Genomic DNA, 24,194 nt, shown 5'->3' on the forward strand with positions numbered 1-24,194 from the left:
TTATCTTCAGAGAGTTGATTTAATTTGTTATGTACTTTCATTATATTGAAAGTTCTACAATACAGACACAAGGCTGGGCATGGTGGCTAATGCCTGTAATCCCAGCCCCTCAGGAGGCCAAGGTGGGAGGATTGCTTGAGGCCAGGAGTTTGAAATCAGCCTGAGCAACTAAGTGAGACTCTCTCTCCACAAAAAATAAAATAAAATTAGCCAAGGTGGAGGATTGCTTGAGGCCAGGAGTTTGAAACCAGCCTGAGCAACTAAGTGAGACTACGTCTCCACAAAAAATAAAATTAGCTGGGTGTAGTAGCGCATGCCTATAGTCCCAGCTACTCTGGAGGATGAGGTGAGGGTTGTTTGAGCCCAGGAGTTCAAGGCTGCAGTGAGTTATAATCACACCACTGCACTCCAGCCTGGGCAACAGAGTGAGACCCTGTCTCTCAAGAAAAACAAACAAAATGAAAAAAACAAAAGACATAAATCCAAAGAAAGGTGAAAAAATACACTATTTAGATACATATTTAGTTCCAGTTTATCTTTGTTCCTATAGGTTAGATGAAAAAAATTATTTTTTCTTTTCTTTTTAAGAAATAGGTCTTGGTCTATTGCCCAGGCTGGAGTGCAGTCTTGGCCTCAAGCAATCCTCTCACCTCAGTCTCCTGAGTGGATGGGACTACAGGCATGCCACCATGCCTGGCTAATTTAAAAAATTTTTTGTAGAGATGGAGTAGCGCTATGTTGTCCAGGCTGGTCTCAAACTTCTGGCCTCAAGTGATCCTCCCACCTCAGCCTCCCAAAGTGCTGGGATTACAGGTGTAAGCCATTACACCCAGCCTACCTTTCTTACATTTTAACTAATACTATTTTAAAAAGAAAACAATTTATTTAATGTCCTTAGTACACTGGCTTAGCTTCGGCAAGTAATTCTTTTCATTTTTAATATTCAATAAAAATAACTGACCAAAAACTTTCACTGCCATGTTGCCATACAATCCAGGCTTATTAATGTAGTCCAGTGTGCTATGCCTATTATATTTTTTAAATGATTGAGATGACTGATAAGGAATGCTTTCTTATTTATATATTACCCAAATAAAACAGGTTGATGTTAATAATCATTAACATCTTCCAGAAAGTAATTAGACTAATGCAATGATGCTTACCTATATGAATGTCACTAAGTTGGTCCACAGTACTCGAGACTCCATCTTCAGAAACTTCATTTTCCTGAATGGTGATCCTATCTGCCGACCTGCCACAGATGGGTACACCAATTAAAAACACACACACTCAGTTTACCAGAAATAAAAGTGCTCTAAAATACAGGAAATGGAACACAACTTCACTAGCATTCTTTGATCCCTCTTCCAAGTATTTTTCTCACTTTCATATATACTTTCTCACATAAGTACAATGTATTTTTCACCCTGTTCAAATCCTCACCAAATAGTAATCATTCACAGCAACCAGGCTCACCATGTTTTATAACAATGGTTCTCAAAGTACAGTCCCCAAACAACGGCATAGTAAAGAAACTGGTTAGAAATACAAATTCTCAGCCTCACCCTTGACCTGTGAATCAGAAACTTTGGGGGATAACGCCCAGCAATTAGTTAGGAAAAGTCCTGAAGTCATTCTAATACATGCTAATGTTTGAGAACCACTACTTTAAAGAATGGGAATGCCCCTTAAGAGTGGAGAATATAAAACAATTACAATATATTAATACCATGGAATATCATGCAGCTGTTAAAAAATGAAGCAGAGATCTATATAAACTGATTAGAATAGGCAAGATATACTGTTAAGTAAACAAAGTGATTCACAGACCAATTTGTATTAAATGGTGTTAGGTTTTGAAAAAATGGTTTGTAGCACAGAAAAATAGAATAAGATTCACGAAAATATTTTAACCCTCAAAGGGAGGGGATTAAGATTGAGGAAAAAAAAGTAAAAAAGAACTCACAATTTTTATCTCTATATGCCTGGGAATTAAATTCATGCATTTTTTTTTAACAAAAATTTAAAGACTGGAAGAATATATTCCAAAAGTACCAGTAATTTATCTCTGGGAGTTAGCTTATAGGTAAGTTTTTATTTTCTAAATACTTTTAAATCGGTTTCAAATTTTATTTTATCTTTTAAATTTATTTATTTATTTTGAGACGGAGTCTCGCTCTGTCGCCCAGGCTGGAGTGCAGTGGCACGATCTCGGCTCACTGCAACCTCTGCCTCCTGGGTTCACTCCATTCTCCTGCCTCAGCCTCCCGAGTAGCTGGGAATACAGGCGCCCGCCACCATGCCCGGCTAATTTTTTGTATTTTTAGTAGAGACAGAGTTTCACCGTGTTAGCCAGGATGGTCTCGATCTCCTGACCTTGAGATCCACCCGCCTTGGCCTCCCAAAGTGCTGGGATTACAGGCATGAGCCACCGCGCCCGGCCTGTTTCAAATTTTAAATAATTTTCTACTTTCTCATTTTCAGATTTTCAACCATTTTCTGCTTTTATTTTATTTTATTTTATTTATTTTTGAGAGAGTCTCACTCTGCCACCCAGGCTGGAGTGCAGTGGCACAATCTTGGCTCACTGCCGCCTCCTCCTCCCAGGTTCAAGCAATTCCTATGACTTAGCCTCCCAAGTAGCTAGGGTGACAGGCACATGCCACTGCACCCAGCTAATTTTTGTATTTTTCAGTAGAGACGGGGTTTTGCCATGTTGGCCAGGTTAGTCTCAAACTCCTGACCTCAGGTGATCCACCCGCCTCAGCCTCCCAAAGTGCTGGGATTACAGGCATAAGCCACCATGTCCAGCCTCTGTTTTTTATTTTTTAAGCTTATATATATATTTATTTTAAGAGACAGGGTCTTGCTCTGTTGCCCAGTCTGGAGTGCAGTGGCATAATCATGGCTCACCTCACTGCAGCCTTGATCTCCTGTGCTCATGTGATCCTCCCACCTCAGTCTCCCAAGTAGCTGGGATTACAGGCACATGCAACCATGCCTGGCTTTTTTTTTTTTTCTGTAGAGGTGGGGTCTTGCTATGTTGCCCAGGCTGGTATCAAACTCCTGGCCTCAAATAACTCTCCCACCTTGGCTTCCCAAAGTGCTGGGATTACAGGCATGAGCCACTTTCCCCAGTCAAGCAACATATTTATTCATTCAAAATATAATGCCCCTTGGTTCCTCAAAAAGGTAAACTGAACTACCATATGATGCCACAATTCCACTCCAAGGTATATACCCAAAGGAACTGAAAGCAAAGACTCAAACAGATACTGTGTGTCAATGTTCTTTGCAGCACTCTTCCAATAGCCAGATGGTGGAAACAACCTACGTGCCCATCAACTGATGAATTATAAAAATATATGGGATATATATATATATATATATATAATGGAATATTATTCAGCCATAAAAAGAAATGAAGAAGTGGCATATCCTACAACATGGATGAAAAACTAAAAACTGTGTGTTAAGTAAAAGAAGCCAGAAACAAAAGGCTATATACTATATGATTCTGTAAGAAATATCCAGTATTGCTAAATCCACAGAGACAGAAAGCAGATTAGTGGCTGCCAGAGGTTGGTGGGGAGGGAAAAAACGGGGGATGATTGCTTAACAGATAGAGAGGTGGGTGATGAAAATGTTCTGGAACTATATAGTGGTGATGGTTGTACACCACTGTGAATTTCTAAATGTAATTGACTTGTACAATTTTAAATGGTGAATTTTATGTTATGTGAATTTTATTCCAATAAAAAAGTTAAGTTCCTTTCAGGACTCCTAACTACTCGAATTCCAGTTGCCTTTCCTATTAGTTTGGTGCACACCTTACGAGATTTTTCCTCTAAATTTACATGCTAATCTAATCTATGGAGATGGTTTTTTCATTCAATATTATTTTATTCCATTAATCAATGTTTTAGACATCTTTCCATATTAATAAAGAGTCCCATTTATTCTTTTAGGTGCTGTATTATATTCCATTAATGCTTTAGAGTTGACCCTTGAACAACATGGGTCTGAACTTCATGCATCTACTTAGATGCAATTTTTTTTTCAACCAAATGTGGATTGAAAATACTGTATTCGTGGGATGCAAACCCGTGTACACAGAGGGCTGGCTTTTCATATATATGGATTCCACAGAACCCACTGTGGGACTTGAGTATATGTAGATTTTGGTATACGAAGGATACTGGAACCAATCCCTCAAATATACTAAAGGATGGCTGTATACAGAAACACAGCAGTATTTTTAGCTATCTCCTTATTAATGCTTATTTAGACTGTTTCAAATTATTGGCTGTGACTCTCCTGGAATGAATATTCCTGCATTTGCTTCTTTGTGCTCATGTATGAAGGATCTGAAGAGTAGATACCAAAAGTAAAAGAGGTATATTATAGGATGTGCACATTTAAAACGTTAAAAAAACTGTCAAATGGATCTCTAAACTGGCTCTACCATTTCATATATGTATTTGCAGTCCACCAAAGAACCATAGTCCCAATCCCTCACATACATTTGATATATCATTTCTCTTCCCCATTGCTTCATGTTATTTTATGGAAAAACAATCAGTGGAAAATACATCTTTTCCACTGATGTGGAAAAGGACTCTTGCCCTGCCTTTTACTCACTCTTCTTTGAGGAGGAGTAAGTATCTGACTAGCAGTGACATTCACAGGACCCTAGTTCTCCACTAAGTTAGTCTCTCAAACACTTACCATCTGTCATTTTATTGATGCCCTATAACTCCTAAAGTATCATACTGTTGTATTTACTATCTGGGTTTCTTCCTTCATGAATAGCCTATTCATCACCTTTCCCCATTTTTCCCTTGGACTTCTGTCTTTTTCTTATTAATTTATACACGTTCTTTATAAATTCTGGATATTAATTTTTATGTTAGGCTGCCTCCTTTAAAAATTTTTATTTAGGTCTTTAATCAATCTGGTATTGTTTTGTTGAATGATTTCAGAAATGGAAATGATTATTTTATTTCTTCCAAATTGTGATTTATTTGTCCCAAAAGCAGGTATTAAATAGGTTATCTTTTTATGTTGATTAGAAATCTTTACCATTTATTAAATTTCCATACACACATATCAAACACCGGTTTTCTATTATTCCTATAATATGTAAAAATGATTTAAAAAATAGAAAACACTCTCTCTGCCTTTAAGAAGCTTTTTTTGTTTTTCTTTTTTTTTTTTTTTTGACAGAGTCTCACTCTGTCACCTAGGCTGGAGTACAGTGGCGCAATCTTGGCTCACCGCAACCTCTACCATTGGTTCAAGTGATTCTCATGCCTCAGCCACACAGGTAGCTGGAATGACAGGCGTGCACACAACCACACCTGGCTAATTTATTTGTATTTTTAGTAGGAACAAGGTTTCGCCATGTTGGCCACACTGGTCTCGAACTCCTGGCCTCAAGAGATCTGCCTACCTCAGCCTCTCAAAGTGCTGGGATTACAGGTGTAAGCCACTGGGCACATACTGCTAAGCAAAAGGGGCCAATCTAAAGACTTCATACTATATAACTAGATGACATTCTGGAAAAGGCAAAACTATGGAGACAATAAAAAGGTCAGTGGCTGCCAGGGATTGTGGGGTGCAAAGAAGACAGGATAAACAGGTGAAGCACGGAGGATTGTACAGTATCATAGGAATAATAGTGTAATGTGAATCCATGTCATTACACATTTGTCAAAACTTGTAGAATGTACCAAATAGTGAACCCTAATGTAAACTATAAACTTTAAGTTAATAGTAATGTGTCAATATTGGCTCATCAGTTGTAACAAATAAAATACATTAATGCAAGATGTTAAAAATATCACTTGCCAGGAATAAGAAAAAAAAAATTGTTGGGGGTGGGGAGTGAGAGGTATCTAGTAAGTCTATAATTTTTGCTCATTTTTTTGTAAACTAAAATTGCTTACAGAAATCTATTAGTTAAAAAAAACCAATAAAGCCAATACAGCAAAAGACTAAAAAGAATATACAAATAAAATAAAAATGACAACAAAATTCAACTATTATATCATATCAAAGATATAGCATACTTCTGTAAATTAACTAGATATTTAAATACAAAAATTTCAGATTGAATCATGAACGATATCAGAAACATAATAAAATAATTCAGAAAAGCTGAAAACAGAAGGATGAGCCAATGCAGATTGGGCAAATATAAATAAAAAGATAAAACTTAGTCAAAAATATTAAGCAAGACTAAAACAATGATATTTTATAATGCTATAATGTGTAATTTACCACTAGAGTATTATACTTGTGAATATCTATGCACCAAATAACTTAGGATCAACATTCATTAGATAAAAATCACTTGAAATATAAAATGAAATAAATGGAAACACATTAGTAGGAAGAAGCCTTCACTCATTTCAATGAAGTGAATAAAAATTGTTAAGTATATGGAAAACCTAAATAAAAAACCTGATAACCGATACATAACAATGCCAAAATATTTTATAATTTATTAATTAAAAGTATGTACTAGCTTACTGTAGACAGACCAATAGAATAGGAAAAAATGTATACAAACAGACTCAAATCTATAAACCATGATAAATTCCACAGATTTACATGTAAAAAAATCAAATATTTAAATGTATAAAGCATCAAATAAAAGTCCTAGAATGCTGGCCAGGCACAGTCTCATGCCAGTAATCCCAGCTCTTTGGGAGGCCAAGGCGGGAGGATTGTTTCAGGCCAGGAGTTTGAGATCAACCTGGGCACCAAAATTAGACTCCGTCTCTACCAAAATAAAAAAAAAAGAAAGAAAAAAAAATACTAGAAAAACTGAAAAAAAATTTGGTAATCTTAGAAAGAACAAGGCTGTTCTGAGTAACTATCAAAGCTCAGATAAATATGATAACAATAAAAGATAAACAAAAATAAACTATATACTTCAGCATGGCAAAACCACACACACGCACACACAAAACATAAATGACCAGCAGAGAAAAAATAGTTGCAATTCATGTAACCACCAGGGCAAATATCTCTCACTTTTAAGAGTTTTTACTAATTTATAAAAGACCAACGACTAAATTAAAAAAAAGGGGGGACCAAAGATATAAAGAGAAAATTCACAGACAAGGAAGTTCAAATGAAACTTACATTTGAAAAGATGTGCTTACCTTTACCTATCATAAGAGCTAGACTAACAGCCCAAACAGATATACTATTTTTTACCTTGTTAGATTGGAAAAACTCAAAAAGTTTGATGAGAAAAGTTTAGCAAGGCTGTGGAGAAAATGGGGTTCAGACATTCTTTCTGAAAGTGTAAACCAGTACAACCTCCAGGAGAACAATAACCAAATTACAAATGCAACTTATAAAAATGCAGTTGACCAAGCAATTATACTTATTACAGATATATACACACACGAAAGTCACTTTATATAAAAAGTTATTCATTGCAGCATCATTTGTAATGTCAATCAATGTCCAGCAGGTAGGAAACTTGTTGAGCTGTGGTATTCTACATAATGGAATACTAACTAGCTATAAAATAAGAAAAAAAGAAAGCCCTTTATGTATTATTATTTTAAAAATTTCCCAGATTTATTATTAACCAAAAATAAACAAGGTGGAAAAATCTGTGTACACTATACTAACAAATGTAGTTAACTGTAAGGAGGAAGACAATATATTTATTTTTGCTTAAGCATATACTAGAAATACATGAAAGAAGACAAGAGTGGATGGGGACAGATGTAAGCAAGACTTTTTACTGCATATCATCATACTTTAATTAATTAATTAATTTATTTATTTGAGTTGGAGAGTCTGTTGCCCAGGCTGGCATGCAGTGGTGCCACCTCAGCTCACTGCAACCTCCACCTCCCAGGTTCAAGTGATTCTCCTGCCTCAGCCTCCTGAGTAGCTGGGATTACAGGCACCCGCCGCCATGCCTGGCTAATTTTTGTAGAGATGGGGTTTTGCCATGTTGGCCAGGTTGGTCTCGAGCTCCTGTCCTCAGGTGATCCGTCCTCCTCGGCCTCCCGAAGTACTGGGAATACAGGTGTGAACCACCGTGCCTGGCCCACTTTATTTTTTGTGAGACAGTCTTGCTCTGTAGCCCAGGCTGGAGTGCAGTGGCATGATCTTGGCTCACTGCAACCTCTGCCTCCTGGATTCAAGCAATTCTTGTGCCTCAGTCTCTCAAGCAGCTGGGACTATAGGCACGTGCCACCATGCCTGGCTAATTTTTGTATTTTTAGTAGAGACAGAGTTTTGCCATGTTGGCCAGGCTGGTCTTGAACTCCTGCCCTCAAGTGATCTGCCCGCCTCAGTCTCCCAAATTGCTGGGATTACAGGTGTGAGCCACTGTGCCCGGCCTCTTCAAATATTTTATATACTTGTTTATTTCTGAACCATATGAATATCTATTAAAATTAAATTCCTTTTATAAGGTATTACAATATTAGGATATTATGTTGCAATATTAGCTTATTATAGTATTTTCTTAAAAGTTATTACAAAAGGGACCTGGGTTTTAAAATGTCAGGAAAAGATGTACATACTGAGTTTCCTTTGTTTCTTTTTCCTCACTAATCCACACATCAGTAATAGTGCACGGCAAGCTCTCATCTTTGTTTGTTCCACTTGGCTCTTGTAGAATTTCTGTTTCCAAATCATCAGGTTCTGCAAAGGATAAACGTAACGAGAGACATCTCAAAGCAAAATTTGTCAAGAGAATATTGAATAAACTTGCTATAAATTATTGCTACCTAGTTTTAGGGTAATATATTCATTAAAACAGAAAAATTAAGTATTCTCTCTATAGGGTTTAACTCTTATTATGAAGTCTTTAGTTCAGTTATTTCTGAAACGACAGACTACTTCTTTTGCCTTTTACTGTAATAAAAATGCTCAAAGGTAATATGGCATACTCTATATTTTTCACCATTATGTAAAATTTTCTCTTCAATTAAAATTTTAGTAATATGTAAATTCATTTAGGGAAGGTATAAAACCAGTTTAAAGAATAAAGACATTTGTGGTTAGAAATATGGAAGAATAGACTGTGATATTACTGATCAGTGACTAAAATAAAATTTCAATCTTCAAAATCTATCTTTTAATAGTCAAAAAAGAAAAACTATTACCAGGACTTTCACAATGATATTGAGAACATAATTGAATGGCACTAAAAATCTATTTTCTTAGACCCTCAAATAGTTTTTTTTTTTTTTTTTTTTTTTTTGAGACAGGGTTTCACTCCCATCGCCCGGGCTGGAGTGCAGTGGTTTGCTCTTGGCTCACTCACCACAACCTACACCTCCTGGGCTCAAGTGATCCTCCTGCCTCAGCCTCCTGAGTAGCTGGAACTATAGGCACACACTACCACACCAGGCTAATTTTTGTATTTTTAGTAGAGATGGGGCTTCACCATGTTGGCCAGGCTGGTCTGAAACTCCTGACCTCAAGTGATCCACCTGCCTCAGCCTCTCAAAGTGCTGGGATTACAGGCGTGAGCCACCACACCTGGCCTGACCCTCAATTAACACTGTTTTCTGGCAGTGGCTCATTTTTCACCTGGCTAATATTTTCCAAAAGTGAACAGCGATGAGGAGAGTATTTGTTAACTTCTCTTTTTCCTTTCCAATTAAGATTATCAATAATATCCTGTTTAAGCCAACACTAACCCTCTTACTTCCCCTGGAATACAGACATACTTCTCCATTTTTAAAGCTTCCAATTATCTGTCTTATTTGGAAAGACAACTGATATTGTACTAATCTTTAAGTTTTTATCTTTTATTCAAATGATTATTTTGGTCATTCATTCAAGGTAAGCACTTGGGGGCAAAATCCTTTTTTATTTTTTAATGAATAATTCTGTTTCCTAGTACTTTAAGCTGTATCATTATCAACTTATTCTATAAACTTGATTTATGACTGCATTACCTGCAAAGCCTAGAATATTTATTCTCTGGTCTATCAACTCCTGCACTAGGCTATACAGCTTCCATAGTATGCCTAACACTATTTTCTTTTCTTTTTTAAAGAAAAGGCATAAGATACTGTTTTAGTTCAGGCTACTATAACAGAGTATCATAGACTGGGTGGTGTAAACAATAGAAACTTATTTCTCAGAGTTCTGGAGGCTGAAGGATCCAATGTCAGGGTGCCAGCATGGTTGGTTCTAGAGGGCCCTCTTCCTGTTTTGCAGATAACCTTTTCCTCCTTGTATCCGTATGTGGTAGAAAGCAGAAAGCTCTCTGGCCTATTCTTATAAGGGCACCAATCCCATTAATGAGGGCGCCACTCTCATAACCTAATTACTTTGCAAAGACTCCACTTCCAATACCATTACATCAGGGATTAGATTTCAACATATGATTTTTTTGGGGGGTAGGGAGGGGAACAAACTTTTGTTCCATAATGATACTAGTAACTATGTTCTAATGAATAAGATTATTTAAGTTACTGTGGTGAATTAAGGACGGTCACATTTTGCAGGGTTTCTGGTTTTCCTCTCAACTAGAGGGAGCTCTGTTTCTCCTCCTCTTTAATTTCAGCTGGCATGGTGATTCCCTTGAGTAATGGAAGACAGTGAAAGTGATGCTATGCCAGTTCCAGGCTGAGCCTTTAAGAGAACTGGGAACTTCTATTTGATATCTGGAAGCCCAAGCCATCATGAAAATAGTTTATTCTTAAAGACCACATTGCAATGCCATGAGACTAAAATGAAGGAGAGGGACCCGGATAAGCCCTGCCAATATGCCAGGCATGGGAGTGACGTCATTTTGCGTCTTCCAAAAAAGCCCAGCTGATGGCTGAATACCACTGAGCAATACCAGTTGATGCTACATGGAGCAGAAGAACCTCCAAATTCCTGACTCAAAAAATTGTAAGATAACATAAAATAAAAATAAAAATTGTTTTTTATTTTGGAGACAAGTTCTCACTCTGTCACCCAGGCTGGCATGCTCATGGCTCACTGCAGCCTCAAACTCTTGGGCTCAAGTGATTCTCCCACCTCAGCCTCCCTAGCAGCTGGGATTACAGGCATGCACCACCACATGTGGCTAATTTTCATATTTTCAGTAGAGAAGGGGTATTGCCATGTTGCCCAGGCTGGTCTTGAACTCCTGGGCTCAAGCGATATGCCAGCCTTGGCTTCCCAAAGTGCCGGGATTACAGGTGTGAGCCACTGAGCCTGGCCTAAAATTGTTATTTTAAGCTACTAAGTTTTAGGAGTAATTTGTTTTGCAGCAATAGATAATTGAAGCAGAATTACATATCCGGAAGCAAGGAGCTGATGTAAAAGCCTATGTGCACTGGCTTTGGGACTGCGGAGCAGGCAGAAATTGGAAGGGCTTCAATGACATTGTTGGTGAGAGACTGGCAAGTGAAAAACAGTTACTGGAGGCTGAAGAAAAGGGGATTCTTGCTCTACGGTGGCTGAAAATTTGGTAACTGCAATAATGTGGAAGATAGTAACTGTACTTTATGGATCCAGTGGTCTAGCTAAGGAATTATCAAAGCAGAACATTCAAAGTGACAGCTGCTTCTAATAACTTCTGATAAAGAACAAGAAACTAGAGATTAATTGAAGAAAAAGTTTAGCTTATGAGCAGAATTTAGAAGAGATACAGAGAGCCCAGGATGATTCCTTCTAGGTAACAAATGCTTCTCAAAGGAAGACATGGCCTCAAGACAAAGACTAAATTTAGGACAGTAGGGTGTGGCCTCAGGGCAAAGATGAAGTCAAGGTTGTGCACATAAGATCTGTTACAGCACAGAAAGATTTAAAGGCATGTCTTGCAGACCCTCTTTGATAGAGAAAGAATTTCTAAGAACTCAACAGCACTGTCTTACAGTATCCTTATAGATAACTGAAGGTAGAGAAGAGTCTGTCTCAGAAACATGAGTGGCTTTTGTTAACCACAGTGAGTATCAATAATATTCACATAAACCCACAAAATTATTTAGAAATTCTGCTTTTGGAAGCACTGTGTAAGCTCAGACTGAAGGGGACAAACATAGTGCAAAAGAGAAGAGCCCTTGAGCACACCAAGCTTTGGTGCAAGGAAGCAGGCTGACAATGCTATTCCTGGTTGGATTTTAGAATTTCTAGGGACCAATGACTGCTATCTGCTTCCCATCTTCCTTGTTTTCGAAAAGGTGTCCCAAAGGTTGTTTCACCATTGTATTTTGCACATATGGAAAACAAATAACTAATTTTTTTTTACTCATAGGTCTTCAGATTGAGAATAACTGTACTCAAAGACCTGTAGATGAGAAAACCCATCTGCACTGAGGCCTGACTTTGTTATCATATTAAACTCTGAGCTAATGTCATAATGAGATGAGGCTTTCAGAAGGTGTGAGTGTATTTTGCATATGGGAGGAATGAAGATAATTTTTGGTCAGAGGGCAGACTATGGCAGATTTAGGACAGATGCAAACTCTTTGACGCCCTTCCCATTGAGAGGTGGGTTCTCTTTGCCCTCCCTTTGAATCCAGGTTGGGCTGTGACTGCTTTGACTAATAGAGTATGGCAGAAGTGATACTGTGCTAGTTCTGAGATCAGCTTTTCAGAGTACAAGCTGCTTTCACCTTAGCATCTGTGAGCCCCGGGCCATCACATAAGAAGTCAGACTATCCTGCCAGAAAGAGTACATAGAATAGCCCTGAAACCACATAAAGAGGGAGAGGGGCCCAGCTAAGCTGTACTTGCCAAGATAGCAGTGAAGCTTTTTGGGACCCTTCAGACCAGCCTAGCTGCCAGCTGACCAACACTTACTGATCTCTGAGATAAAGGCACACGAATTAGGAAAAATCACATTAGACAAGTCTTGACTCAATTCCTGGCACATAAAATCATGATATGAAACGGTTGGTGTTTCAACACTAAGTTTTGGGGTGACTTGTTAGGCAGTCATAAAAAAAAGACCAATAGCTAAAAATATAAAAATACTGAACCTAATTTGAGATAATTACCCAAACATATACAAATTTTGATAATCTGTTTATAAAGCTTGTGAAATTTAAGTTTTTACTAAATCAAATATAGCTCATTTTGACTCATTAGAACATACCTTCTAAATTTCCTTCCAGTTTCAATGACATCTGTGGAGATGCCTCACTGAACTCGGGACTTTTTGTCTCAACAGGAGAATCAACAATAGCTGATGGGTTTATTTCATGTGAAATACATTGTACTTTTTTTTCTCCAGTAATTAAGGGTTTGTACTTTTCCCCTTCGGGAAAAATCTCTGTGAAAACAAAAAATAAAAAATCATGCTAGTTCTCAAAATGACGAATTTTATCTGTAATGGCATTGGGGGCAAAGTTCAAAAAGCTGCATTACTGCAACAGGCAATTACTAGTTAAGCTCTGTTACATATTAGAAGTTAATAAGTGACTACAGTATATGAAAGTCAAATTTCATTTCAATTGTACATAATAATTTCTATGGGGGTCAAAATGGTTTACCTTCTTTCTGCTTTTGGTAAAATTAATATGTGTATTAGAATACTATTTTTTAAATTATTAACTAGTTGATTCTGTTTATATGAAGTAACTCCTAGTTACTTCTAATTGCTCTGAAATTCTCCACACTTTTAATTGGTGTCAGGAGAGAGGAGGTTTACCTCAGAACATCCTGAGACAGGTTCAAAAAAGAATAAAAAGAAAAAAAAACTACCTCAGAATAGCTTAATGCAGTTATTTACCACCCTCTCACTCCTATTAATCCGTTGAAGATTTTACTTTCCAGGTTACAAGCTCCCCAACACTAACTCTGTCATAACTAATTTAGGTGATTTCTATATTTGTATCAATAATCCTTCCAATAGGTAGGCCTCTTGGTTTGTTGCACTTCACTCTACCTCAGTCTTCATCCTATCTCCAGCACTCCAATGGTCATATCTTAGAGAACTTGTCATTAATTATAGCCTCTTTAAATTTCCAGTGTTAAGTATTCCACCCTCTAATCTCTAACACTCATTTTCCACTTCTCCGCCTCTACAACTCCAACTCTAAAAAAATTTTACCCTGAAAGTACCTACAATGCACTGATTCTGCTACATTTTCTGTCATCTCCATTAAAATTCACAGAAATTCCATAATATAGTCATTCTCTTGTGCATCCTCAACTTATTGTATTCAAGTGGCAAAACCCCAATTTTGCATAAATTCAATTCTCTGCCTACTATATCTGCATACACAGGGTTAAAATGGTTGAAGAAAAACAGAAATCCTTGCTCATTGGTCTCAATTTAAATTCATTGTTTCTAAAGCCAAGTAGGCCCTTTGTGTTGGCTGCAGTCCTTTTATAACACTGGGTTAGCAGGAACTGTCCTTAGCTCAGTTAATTTCCAGAGCAAAAAAGTTGTTCATCAAGTATTTATAAGTTGTTTTACTCTTTACTTCTTTCTAGTCAACAGAGAACAAAACTATAGTGTTGCAAATGTTTCAGAATCATTTCCCTGCACTGTACTTCAACAAACTGCTTGCCAAAACAAACTGACTGTAGCAGAGATCACATCTGTGTTTTTCCTCCTTCAGCCCTACCATTCTGCAATAAAATCATGTCTACTAACACCAGAAATCAGGATACCATATCGCATTATTATTATTATTAAAGACTGCTTTAGTGGGTTCTAACAGAAGAATACGAAATAATCAAAATATAGGAGAAAAATCTATTTCTTGTCACTGATGATAAATCTGCACATTTGGAACATCTAAGATCTCAAGGAAGAAAGCTTAATAGATTTAGTAAAAATAATCAGTACAGCGTCCAGATATAAAATTTTCTATCTATATATAGAAAGAAATAGGGGAAGGAAGAGGAGGAGGTTAGGATATCTTTTTTTTTTTTTTTTTTTTTGTTAGAGACCTGAGTTTTGCTCTGTCACCCAGCGCAGTGGCGTGATCTCAGCTCACTGCAACCTCCACCTCCCGGGTTCAAGCAATTCTCTTGCCTCAGCCTCCCTAGTAGCTGGGATTACAGGCGCACGGCACTATGCCTGGCTAATTTTTTATATTTTTAGTAGAGACAGCGTTTCGCCATGTTGGCTAGGCTGGCCTCAAACTCCTGACCTGAAATGACCTGCCTCAGCCTCCCAAAGTGCTGGGATTACAGGCATGAGCTACCACACCCGGCTGGATAGCTATACTAGATAAAAATTCTTAAAACATAGCAAAAAGCAATGAAATATAAAAAAGGGCAGAGAATATAAACAGGCAATTTTCAAAGCAGCAAATCAAAATAGTCAATAGAATGCAACATAATGAAATTCACTCACAATCAGAAAAGGAAAAATAAAACCAATGAAATATATACCACACAAAAATGGTAAAAAAATTTTTTAAAGGGATATTACCTTTCAGGCTGTTTGATATTTAAAAATCAATCAATGCAATTTGCAACATTAATATAATAAAAGAGAAATTATACTATTATATTAATTGATTTGGAAAATGGGTTTGGAGAGAGCTTCAGCATGGCTGACCACAGACACCTGGCACTTGTCTGTTCCACAAAGAAGTACCAAAACAGCAAGTAGATAATAACACATTGAATAGAGCATCTAAAAGAGAACACAGGAATTCAGCCGCAAAGGGATGGGGAACCTCTGAGGCATGGAAGGAGAGGGAAGCAAAACAGTTGGCCTGGCTAGGACTGGCTAGAAGCCAGGAGAAACACCACAGATTGACCTGCCTGAATGCAGGAAAACGGTAAGAGAGATCCCCAGTGCTCCATGTTCTCACCATGGACTCCTGCAAGCCTAGCCATGGCTCCTCAGCCCTCAAGCGCCCTGAGACTAGTAGAGGAAGCTGCCTGGAGTCAAAGTGATGCATTATTCTAGAGAGGAAGTTTGTGCTGGATCTCACACAGCATCCTGAGACCCAAGCAGCTGCAACATGGTGCCACTTTGAGAACCCAATCCCTACCAGATAACAACCTGCCCCAGGACTCAACAGGCCCTGAATCTCCACACCCCTGGAGCCCTACTGACATCTACTCCATGTCCACCTACAGATTTGCAACCTTGTGACATGAGCTGGACTCAACTGTGCAGCCAGGTCCCTAGTCCTCTAGCCCACATACAGTCCTACACCACAGGAAATGGGTGGTGCAGCACATTAGGAAGGCTGCCCCTGGGAAAAAGGGAGCTGAAGCATGTGCTCCCCAGAGCCTGGGAGCTGCCTTCCTGGAGTTGCTGGTACTGACAGCAACCCTGCCTCCCCTAGCACCTGGGTGAATGTGCACTTGTGTGCACCTTCAGGAGCAAGGAGATAGGCATGCTTGGGTGCCATCCTAGAGCCTGAGGTCAGGCCTGGCCCACTCACTGATGCCACCACCTGAGAATGCTACCTGGTAGCTGGGAGATTGATCTGCCCCATGCATCAGAGCTGGCACTAGCAAGCATGTCATCCAGGACTGGAGATCAACCCACCATGCCTGCTGATGCAGGTGCCTGCACACACAGTCAGGGGGCCCGAGGACAGGCCCTCCTGCCTACCACCACCACCACTGATTTCTGAGTGTGCAGTCTGGGGTTCTGGGGGTAGACCTACTGTGCTAAGCACAACCTGTGCCTGACAGCACCATCACAGGGCTTGAAGACAGACCCACCCTGCCCTGCTCCTGCCTTGGCAAAGGCCTGTGAGCATCATCCAGGGGCACAGGGATCAATTTGCCATGCCTATTGCTGCTAGTGCCTGTATAAGCTTTCCAGGGGCTTTGGAAAGGGCCTGCCCTGCCTGCCAGCACCCACACACATCATCTAGGGTCTAGAGATCAACCAGTCCTGCCCAACATAAACTGCCTGCACATGCACCACACAGGGGCCCAAGTATAGGCCTGCTCTACCTGGCGATGCCCCCAATAGTGCTATGTGTATTGTCCAGAGGTCTGGAGATCTACCCACCTCTGTCTGCCACCACAGATACCCAAACATACCTTCCCGAGGGCCCTGAGACCCAACCTGCAGCCACTGCCACCATCCACCTGCACTAAAGGCCTGGAGACTAGCCCTCTCAGTTCACCACCACCACTGCTGGTGCCCATGAGTGCTGATGATGGACCCAGGGACTAGCCTTGCCCACCTGGCCCACCATTGCTACTGCTGGCACCCAAGTAAGCCATGTGGAGGCCCAAGGATTACCTGGACCCACTATCACCAGTGCCTGAACACCATCTGGGGGACCAAGTACCTGCATTCTCAGCATGCTGCCAAGACTGGGGCCTGAGGACTGGCTCAACTGGCTCCCTGTCCACAGTAAATCCTTACCAGAGTCTCCACGAACAATCATAACCTAAGACACACAGGAATTCACAGATACCACTGACACTGATTACAGCCGAAGAAATCATATGAAGACCGCACTACTCTGCCCACCCAGAATCAAAGCCAAAACACCCTACTCAACCAACACTATGGATACATATACGGGAAAAAGTCTTTGCCTACGAAAGTCAATCCGTAAAATCGGAAGAAGTGATTATTACAATAGATGCACAGATATCAATATAAGGACACAAGAAACATGAAAAGTAAGGAAACATGATACCTCCAAAAGAACACGGTAATTTTCCAACAAGATTCCAACAAAAATAAATCTACAAAATGCCTAAAACAATTCAAAGTAAAATTAAAGCTAAGTGAGGTATAGGAGAACACAGATAAATAATACAAAGAAATCAGAAAAACAATTCATGGTCTGAATGAGAAATTCAACATAGATATCATTAAAGATAACCAAACAGGGCCAGATGCTATGACTCACAAATGTAATCCTAGTGCTTTAGAAAAGGAAGGCAGAAGGATCGCTTGCAGCCAGGAGTTGGAGACCAGCCTGGGCAACACAGTGAGATACTGTCTCTACAGGAAATTCTTTAAAAAGTAAGTCAGGTGTGGTGGCATGTGCCTATAGCCATAGCTAGTCTGGAAGATAAGGTGGAAGGATCTCCTGAGTCCAGGATTTGAGGCTGCAGTGAGCTATGATTGCACCAATGTACTCTAGCCTGGATGGCAGACAGCCTGTCTCTAACCAAGTAAAAATATTTTATCTATCTATCTATCTATCTATCTATCTATCTATCTATCTATCTATCTATCTATCTATCTCATAATTTGAGACCAGCCTGGGCAACATGGCAAAACTCTGTCTCTACACAAAATAAACAAAATTAGCCAAGCATGGTGTCAAAAGCCTGTAGTCCCATCTACTTGGGAGGCTGAGATGGGAGGATCCCTTGAACCCAGGAGGTCAAGGCTGCAGTGAGCTGTGATCACGGCACTGCCACTGCACTCCAGCCTGGGTGACAGAGCCCTGTCTCAAAAACAAACAAATTAACTAACAAAGAAAACCCCAAACCCCCCCACCCACCACAAAATTCAATGAATTAAATAAAATTACAACTGAGAGCTTCAACAATAGACTAAACAGAAAAAAAAGTTTCTGAATGAAAACAGTTCTTTCGAAATAATCCACTCAGAAAATAAAGAAAAGGATAAAAGAAAAAAAAAGAATAATGGAAGTCTATGTGACATAAGAGAAACTGTAAAGTGCCCAAATATTCAAATTTTGGGTGTTTCAGAAAAAAAAGAGATGGGCAACGACATAGAAAATTTCTAAATAACAGCTGAAAATTTCCCAAGCCTTGTAAGAGATATAGACATTCAGATACAGGAAACTTAAAGACACAAAAATATTCAACCCAAAAAGATCTTCCCAAGGCACATTACAATCAGACAGTTAAAAGTCAAAGAGAATTCTAAAAACAGAAAGAAAAGAGCATCAAATTACATATAAGAGCACCCCCAACAGACTAACAATGGCTTTCTCAGCAGAAAACTTATAAGATAGGAGAAAACGGGATGATATATTCAAAGTGCTGAGAAAACAAAAACAAAACCAAAAACAAACCAACAACAAACTGTCAGCCAAGAATACTATACCCACCAAAGCTATCCTTCAAAAATGAAGGAGAAATAAAGTCTTTCCCAAAGAAGCAAAAACTGGGAGAATTCAACAGCAGACTGATCCTATAAGAAATGCTTAAGAGAGCACTACATGTGGAAATAAAAGGTCAGTATCTACCACCATGCAAGCACATTAAAGTATAAAACCTGACAGAGCACATTCACAAACAAAAGAGAAAAAGGAGTCAAATGTTATAGAAAATAACCAAACTGCAATGAAACAATAAAAGAGAAAGAAAAGAACAACAAATATACAAAACATCCAAAAACCAATTAACAAAATGACCAGAGTTAAGTCCTCACCTATCAATAATAACCTCTAATATAAATGAAATAAATTAATCATTTAGAAGATACAGGTTGGCTGAATGGTTTAAAAAAAATGACCAAACTACATGCTGCCTACAATAAACTCATTACATACATAGACTGAAAATGAAGAAACAGAAAAAGATATTCCATGCAAATGGAAACAAAAAAAGAGTGGGAGAAGGCATACACTTATATCAGATAAGACATATTTTAACCCAAAAGCTGTAAAAAAAGACAAAGAAGGTCATTACATAATGATGAAGGGAAAAATTAAATGAGCAGATCTAACAATTATAAATAGATGTGCACTCAACAGCAGAACCCCTAGATATATAAAGCAACTACAGGGAGAGATAGACTCCAATATAATAAGAGTTGTGGACTTCAACACCCCACGGACAGCACTGGACAGATAATCTAGACTGAAAATTAACAAAGAAACATTTGATTTAAACTGCACTTTAGACCAAATGGACATAACAGACATCTATAGAACACATCCAACAGCAGCAGAATATACATTCTTCTCATCAGCACATGGAACATTCTCCAGGACAGGCCACATGGTAGGCTACAAAACAAATCTCAACAAATTAAAACGTAACTACTTCATATCAAGTACCTTCTCAGACCACAACTGAAGAAAACTAGAAATCAATCACGAGAGGAACTTTGGAAACTGTACATATACATGGAATTTAAGCAACATGCTCCTGAGCAAACATTGAGTCAACGAAGAAATTAAGAAGGAAATAAATGGATTTCATGAAACAAATGGGGACAGAAACACAACAAACCAAAATCTATGGGAAACAGCAAAAGCAGTGCTGAGAGTTTATAGCAATAAACACCCATATCACAAAAGGGCCAGAAGCTCATGGCTGTAATTTCAATATTTTGGGAGGCTGACGTAGGAGAATCCTTGAGGCCAGGAGTTAGAGATCGGCCTGGGCAACAAAGTGAGACCCTGTCACTACTGAAACAAAAACAAAAACAAAAAACAGCTGGTCATGGTGGCTGCCTGTAGTCCCAGTTCCTCAGGAGGCTAAGGTGAGAGGATTGCTTGAGCCCAGGAGTTTAAGGTTATAGCAAGCTACAACTGCACTACTGTACTCCAACACTGGTGACAGAGTGAGACCCTGTTTATAAAAAAAAGAGACAGATTTCAAATAAATAATGTAATGATGTATTTCAAGGAACTAGAAAAGCAAAAAAAGGTCAAATCCAAAATTAGTAAAAGCAGCAACATGGATGGAGCTGGAGGCCATTATCCTAAGTGAACTAACTCAGAAACAGAAAATCAAGTATTACATGTTCTCACTTATAAGTGGAACCTAAATAATTGGTACACATGGACACAAAGGTGAAAATAATAAGATAATGAGGACTCCGAAAGGAAGGAAGGAGGGAGTGGGGAGAACGCAAAAAAAAAAAAAAAAAAAAAAAACAAAACTATCAGGTACTATCATCACTATTTGAGTGATGGGTTCAACAGAAGCCCAAATCTCAGCATTATGCGATATACCCATGTAACAAACATGCACATGCACCCACTAAACTTAAAACAAAACAACTATATACATATATATATATATATATACACACACACACACACATGCACAAAATGGACCATTATTCAGCCATAAAAAGAATGAAATCTTATTTTTTTGCAGTAAGATGGATAGAACTGGAGGTCATTATCCATATAGAGAAATACACATTGCATGTTTCTGACTTATAGGTGGGAGCTAAAAAAATTGATCTCATGGAAGTAGAGAGCAGAATGGTGCTTATCAGAAGCTGGAAAGTGTGGTTGGTTAATGCATACAAAATACAGTTAAACAGAATAAAATTCTAGTGTTTAAAATAGTACAGTAGGATGACTACAGTTAATGAAAAAAAGCAAAACTAGTAGAAGAAATAATAAGCAGAACAAAATGAAACAGACACTAAAAAAATCAACAAAAGTTGGAGTTTTGAAAAGATAAACAAAATTGAAAAACCACTAATGAGACTAAGAGAAAAAGAGTGAAGACCCAAATAAAGAAAATAAAAAACAAAGAGCCATTACAACAAATACTACAGAAATGCAAAGTACCATGTGAAACTATTATGAACAACTATATGTTAACAAATTGGAAAACCTAGAGGTAATAGATAAATTCCTGCACACAGACAACCTCCCAAAATAACTACAATAAATATCAAATTCTTCAACACCCAGACACCGATGAACATCCATAACATCAAGACCACCCAGGAAAATATGACCTCACCAAATAACTAAATAAGGTACCAGAGACCAATCCCAGAAAGACAGAGATATATGACCTTTCAGACAGAAAATTCAAAATAGCTGTTTTGAGGAAACTCAATGAAATTCAAAATAACAGAGAAAAAATTCAGAATCTTACCAGATACATTTAACAAAAAGATTGAAATAATTAAAAAGAATCAAGCAGAAATTCTGGAGCTGAGAAATGCAACTGGCATACTGATGAATGCATAAGAGTCCTTTAATAGCAGAACACATCAAAAGAAGAAAGAATTAGCGAGCTTGAAGACAGGCTGCTTGAAAATACATAGTGAGAGGAGACAAAAAACAATTGAAAATACATAGTCAGAGGAGACAAAAAACAAAGGAAAAAGAATGAGGAATACCTACAAGATCTAAAAAACAGACTCAGAAGGGCAAATCTAAGAGTGATTCGTTGTAACGAGGAAGTAGAGAGAGAGACCGGGGTACAAAGTTTATTCAAAGGGATAATGTCAGAGAACTTCCTGAACCCAGAAAAAGATACCAATATTCAACTACAAGAAGGTTATAGAACACCAAGCAGATGTAATCCAAGGAAGACTACCTCAAGACATTTACTAATCAAACTCCAAAAGGTCAAAGACAAACAAAGGAGAAAAGCAGCAGCAGACTTTTGTGTCTGGCAGCAGACTTTTCAGCAAAAATCTTACTGGCCAGGAGAGAGTGACAGGACATATTTAAAGTACTGAAGGAAAAAACTTTTATCCTAAAATGGTATATCCAGAGAAAATATCCTTCAAACATAATGAAGAAATAAAGACTACCAGACAAACAAAAGCTGAGGGATTTCATCAACACAAGACCTGTCCCATAAGAAATGCTAAAAGGAGTTCTTTAATATGAAAGAATAGGACAATAATGAGTAATAAGAAATCATCTGAAGGTGTAAAATTCACCAGTAATAGTAAGTATACAGAAAAACACAGAATATTAGAACACTGTAATTGTGGTGTGTAAGCTACTCATATCTTGAGTAGAAAGACTAAAAGATGAACTGATTGAAAATACAAATTATTCACGCCTGTAATCCCAGCATTTTGGGAGGTGAAGGCGGGTGGATCACTTGAGGTAAGGAGTTTGAGACCAGCCTGGCCAACATGCTAAAATCCCATCTCTATTAAAAATACAAAAAAATTAGCCAGGTGTGGTGGCACACACCTGTGATCCAGACTAGTCGGGAGGCTGAGGCAGGAGAATCACTTGAACCCGGGAGGTGGAGGCTGCAGTGAGCTGAGATCGTGCCACTACACTCCAGCCCGGGCAACGGAGTGAGACTCTGTCTCAAAAAATAAAATGAAATAAAATACATAAACATTATGTGAGGTGTGATGGCTTATGCCTGTAATCCTAGAACTTTGGAAGGCTGAGGTGGGAGGATTGCTGGAACCCAGGAATTTGAAACCAGCCTGGGCAACATGCAACATGAAACCAGCCTGGGCAACAGGCAAAACCCTTTCTCTACAAAAAAAAAAAAACAAAAAAATTTAGCCATGTGTGGTGGCTACAAGCAGTGGGACATGCTTGTAGTCCCAGCTGCTTGGGAGGCTGATGTGAGATCACCTGAGCCAGGAGGTGGAAGTTGCAGTAAGCTGAGATTGTGCCACTGCCCTCCAGCCTGGGTGACAGAGTGAGTCCCTGTCTCAAGAAAAAAAAAATTACAACTTTTTGAGAGACAATACAGTAAGATACAAATAGAAACAAAAAGTTGAAAAGTGAGGGACAAAGTTAGAGTCTTTATTAGTTTTTTATTTGCTTGTTTGGTATCTGTTTTTGCAATCACTGTTGTCATCAGTTTAAAATAGTGGGTTATAAGATAGTATTTATACCTCATAGTACCCTCAAAAATAAAAAATCATACAACAGATACACAAAAAAATAAAAAGCAAGAAATTAAAACATACCACTAAAGAAATCACCTTCCCTAAAATGAAGATATGAAGGAAGGAAGGAAGAGAAGTCCACAAAACAACCAGAAAACAAATAACAAAATGGCAGAATTAAGTCTTTACTTGTAATAATCCCATTGAATGTAAATGGAATAAACTCTCCAATCAAAAGACAGAGAGTGGCTGAATAGATTAAAAAAGAAGACTCAACAGGAGTTCCAAGATGGCGGAATAGGAACAGCTCCAGTCTACAGCTTCCAGCGTGCTTGATGGAGAAGACGGGTGATTTCTGCATTTCCAACTGAGGTACCTGGTTCATCTCAATGGGACTGGTTGAACAGTGGGTGCAGCCCATGGAGGGTGAGCCGAAGCAGGGTGGGGCATCACCTCACCTGGGAAGCGCAATGAGTCGGGGGATTTCCCTTTCCTAGCCAAGGGAAGCCGTGACAGACTACCTGGAAAAACAGGACACTCCCCACCCAAATACTGTGCTTTTCCCAAGGTCTTAGCAACCGGTAGACTAGGTGATTCTCTCCTGTGCCTGGCTCGGCAGGTCCCACGCCCACAGAGCCTTGCTCACTGCTAGCCCAGCAGTCTGAGATGGATCTGCCAGGCAGCAGCCTGACTCGGGGAGGGGCATCCGCCATTGCTGAGGCTTGAGTAGGTAAACAAAGCTGCCCAGAAGTTCGAA

At 38.7% G+C, this 24,194-nt stretch overlaps 1 protein-coding gene across 38 annotated transcripts in view; it reads right to left on the reverse strand.

Moving 5' to 3' along the window:
• NEK1 (NIMA related kinase 1) overlaps positions 1-24,194 on the reverse strand; it is a 212,279-nt gene that overhangs the window by 31,738 nt on the left and 156,347 nt on the right. For 30 of the 38 annotated variants that reach the window (XM_054683926.2, XM_054683923.2, XM_054683925.2 and 27 more), the window contains 3 exons: positions 13,088-13,264; positions 8,562-8,682; positions 1,164-1,252 (listed from right to left, as the gene is read on the reverse strand). In XM_054683926.2, the coding sequence (XP_054539901.1) occupies positions 1,164-1,252; positions 8,562-8,682; positions 13,088-13,264 (387 nt within the window). The remainder of the gene's footprint in view (positions 1-1,163; positions 1,253-8,561; positions 8,683-13,087; positions 13,265-24,194) is intronic. The other 8 variants (XM_063809181.1, XM_063809184.1, XM_063809189.1 and 5 more) reach the window with 1 other exon arrangement.

Source organism: Pan troglodytes, chromosome 3 (assembly GCF_028858775.2).
Source record: "Pan troglodytes isolate AG18354 chromosome 3, NHGRI_mPanTro3-v2.0_pri, whole genome shotgun sequence".
Classification (NCBI taxonomy): Eukaryota; Metazoa; Chordata; class Mammalia; order Primates; family Hominidae; genus Pan; species Pan troglodytes.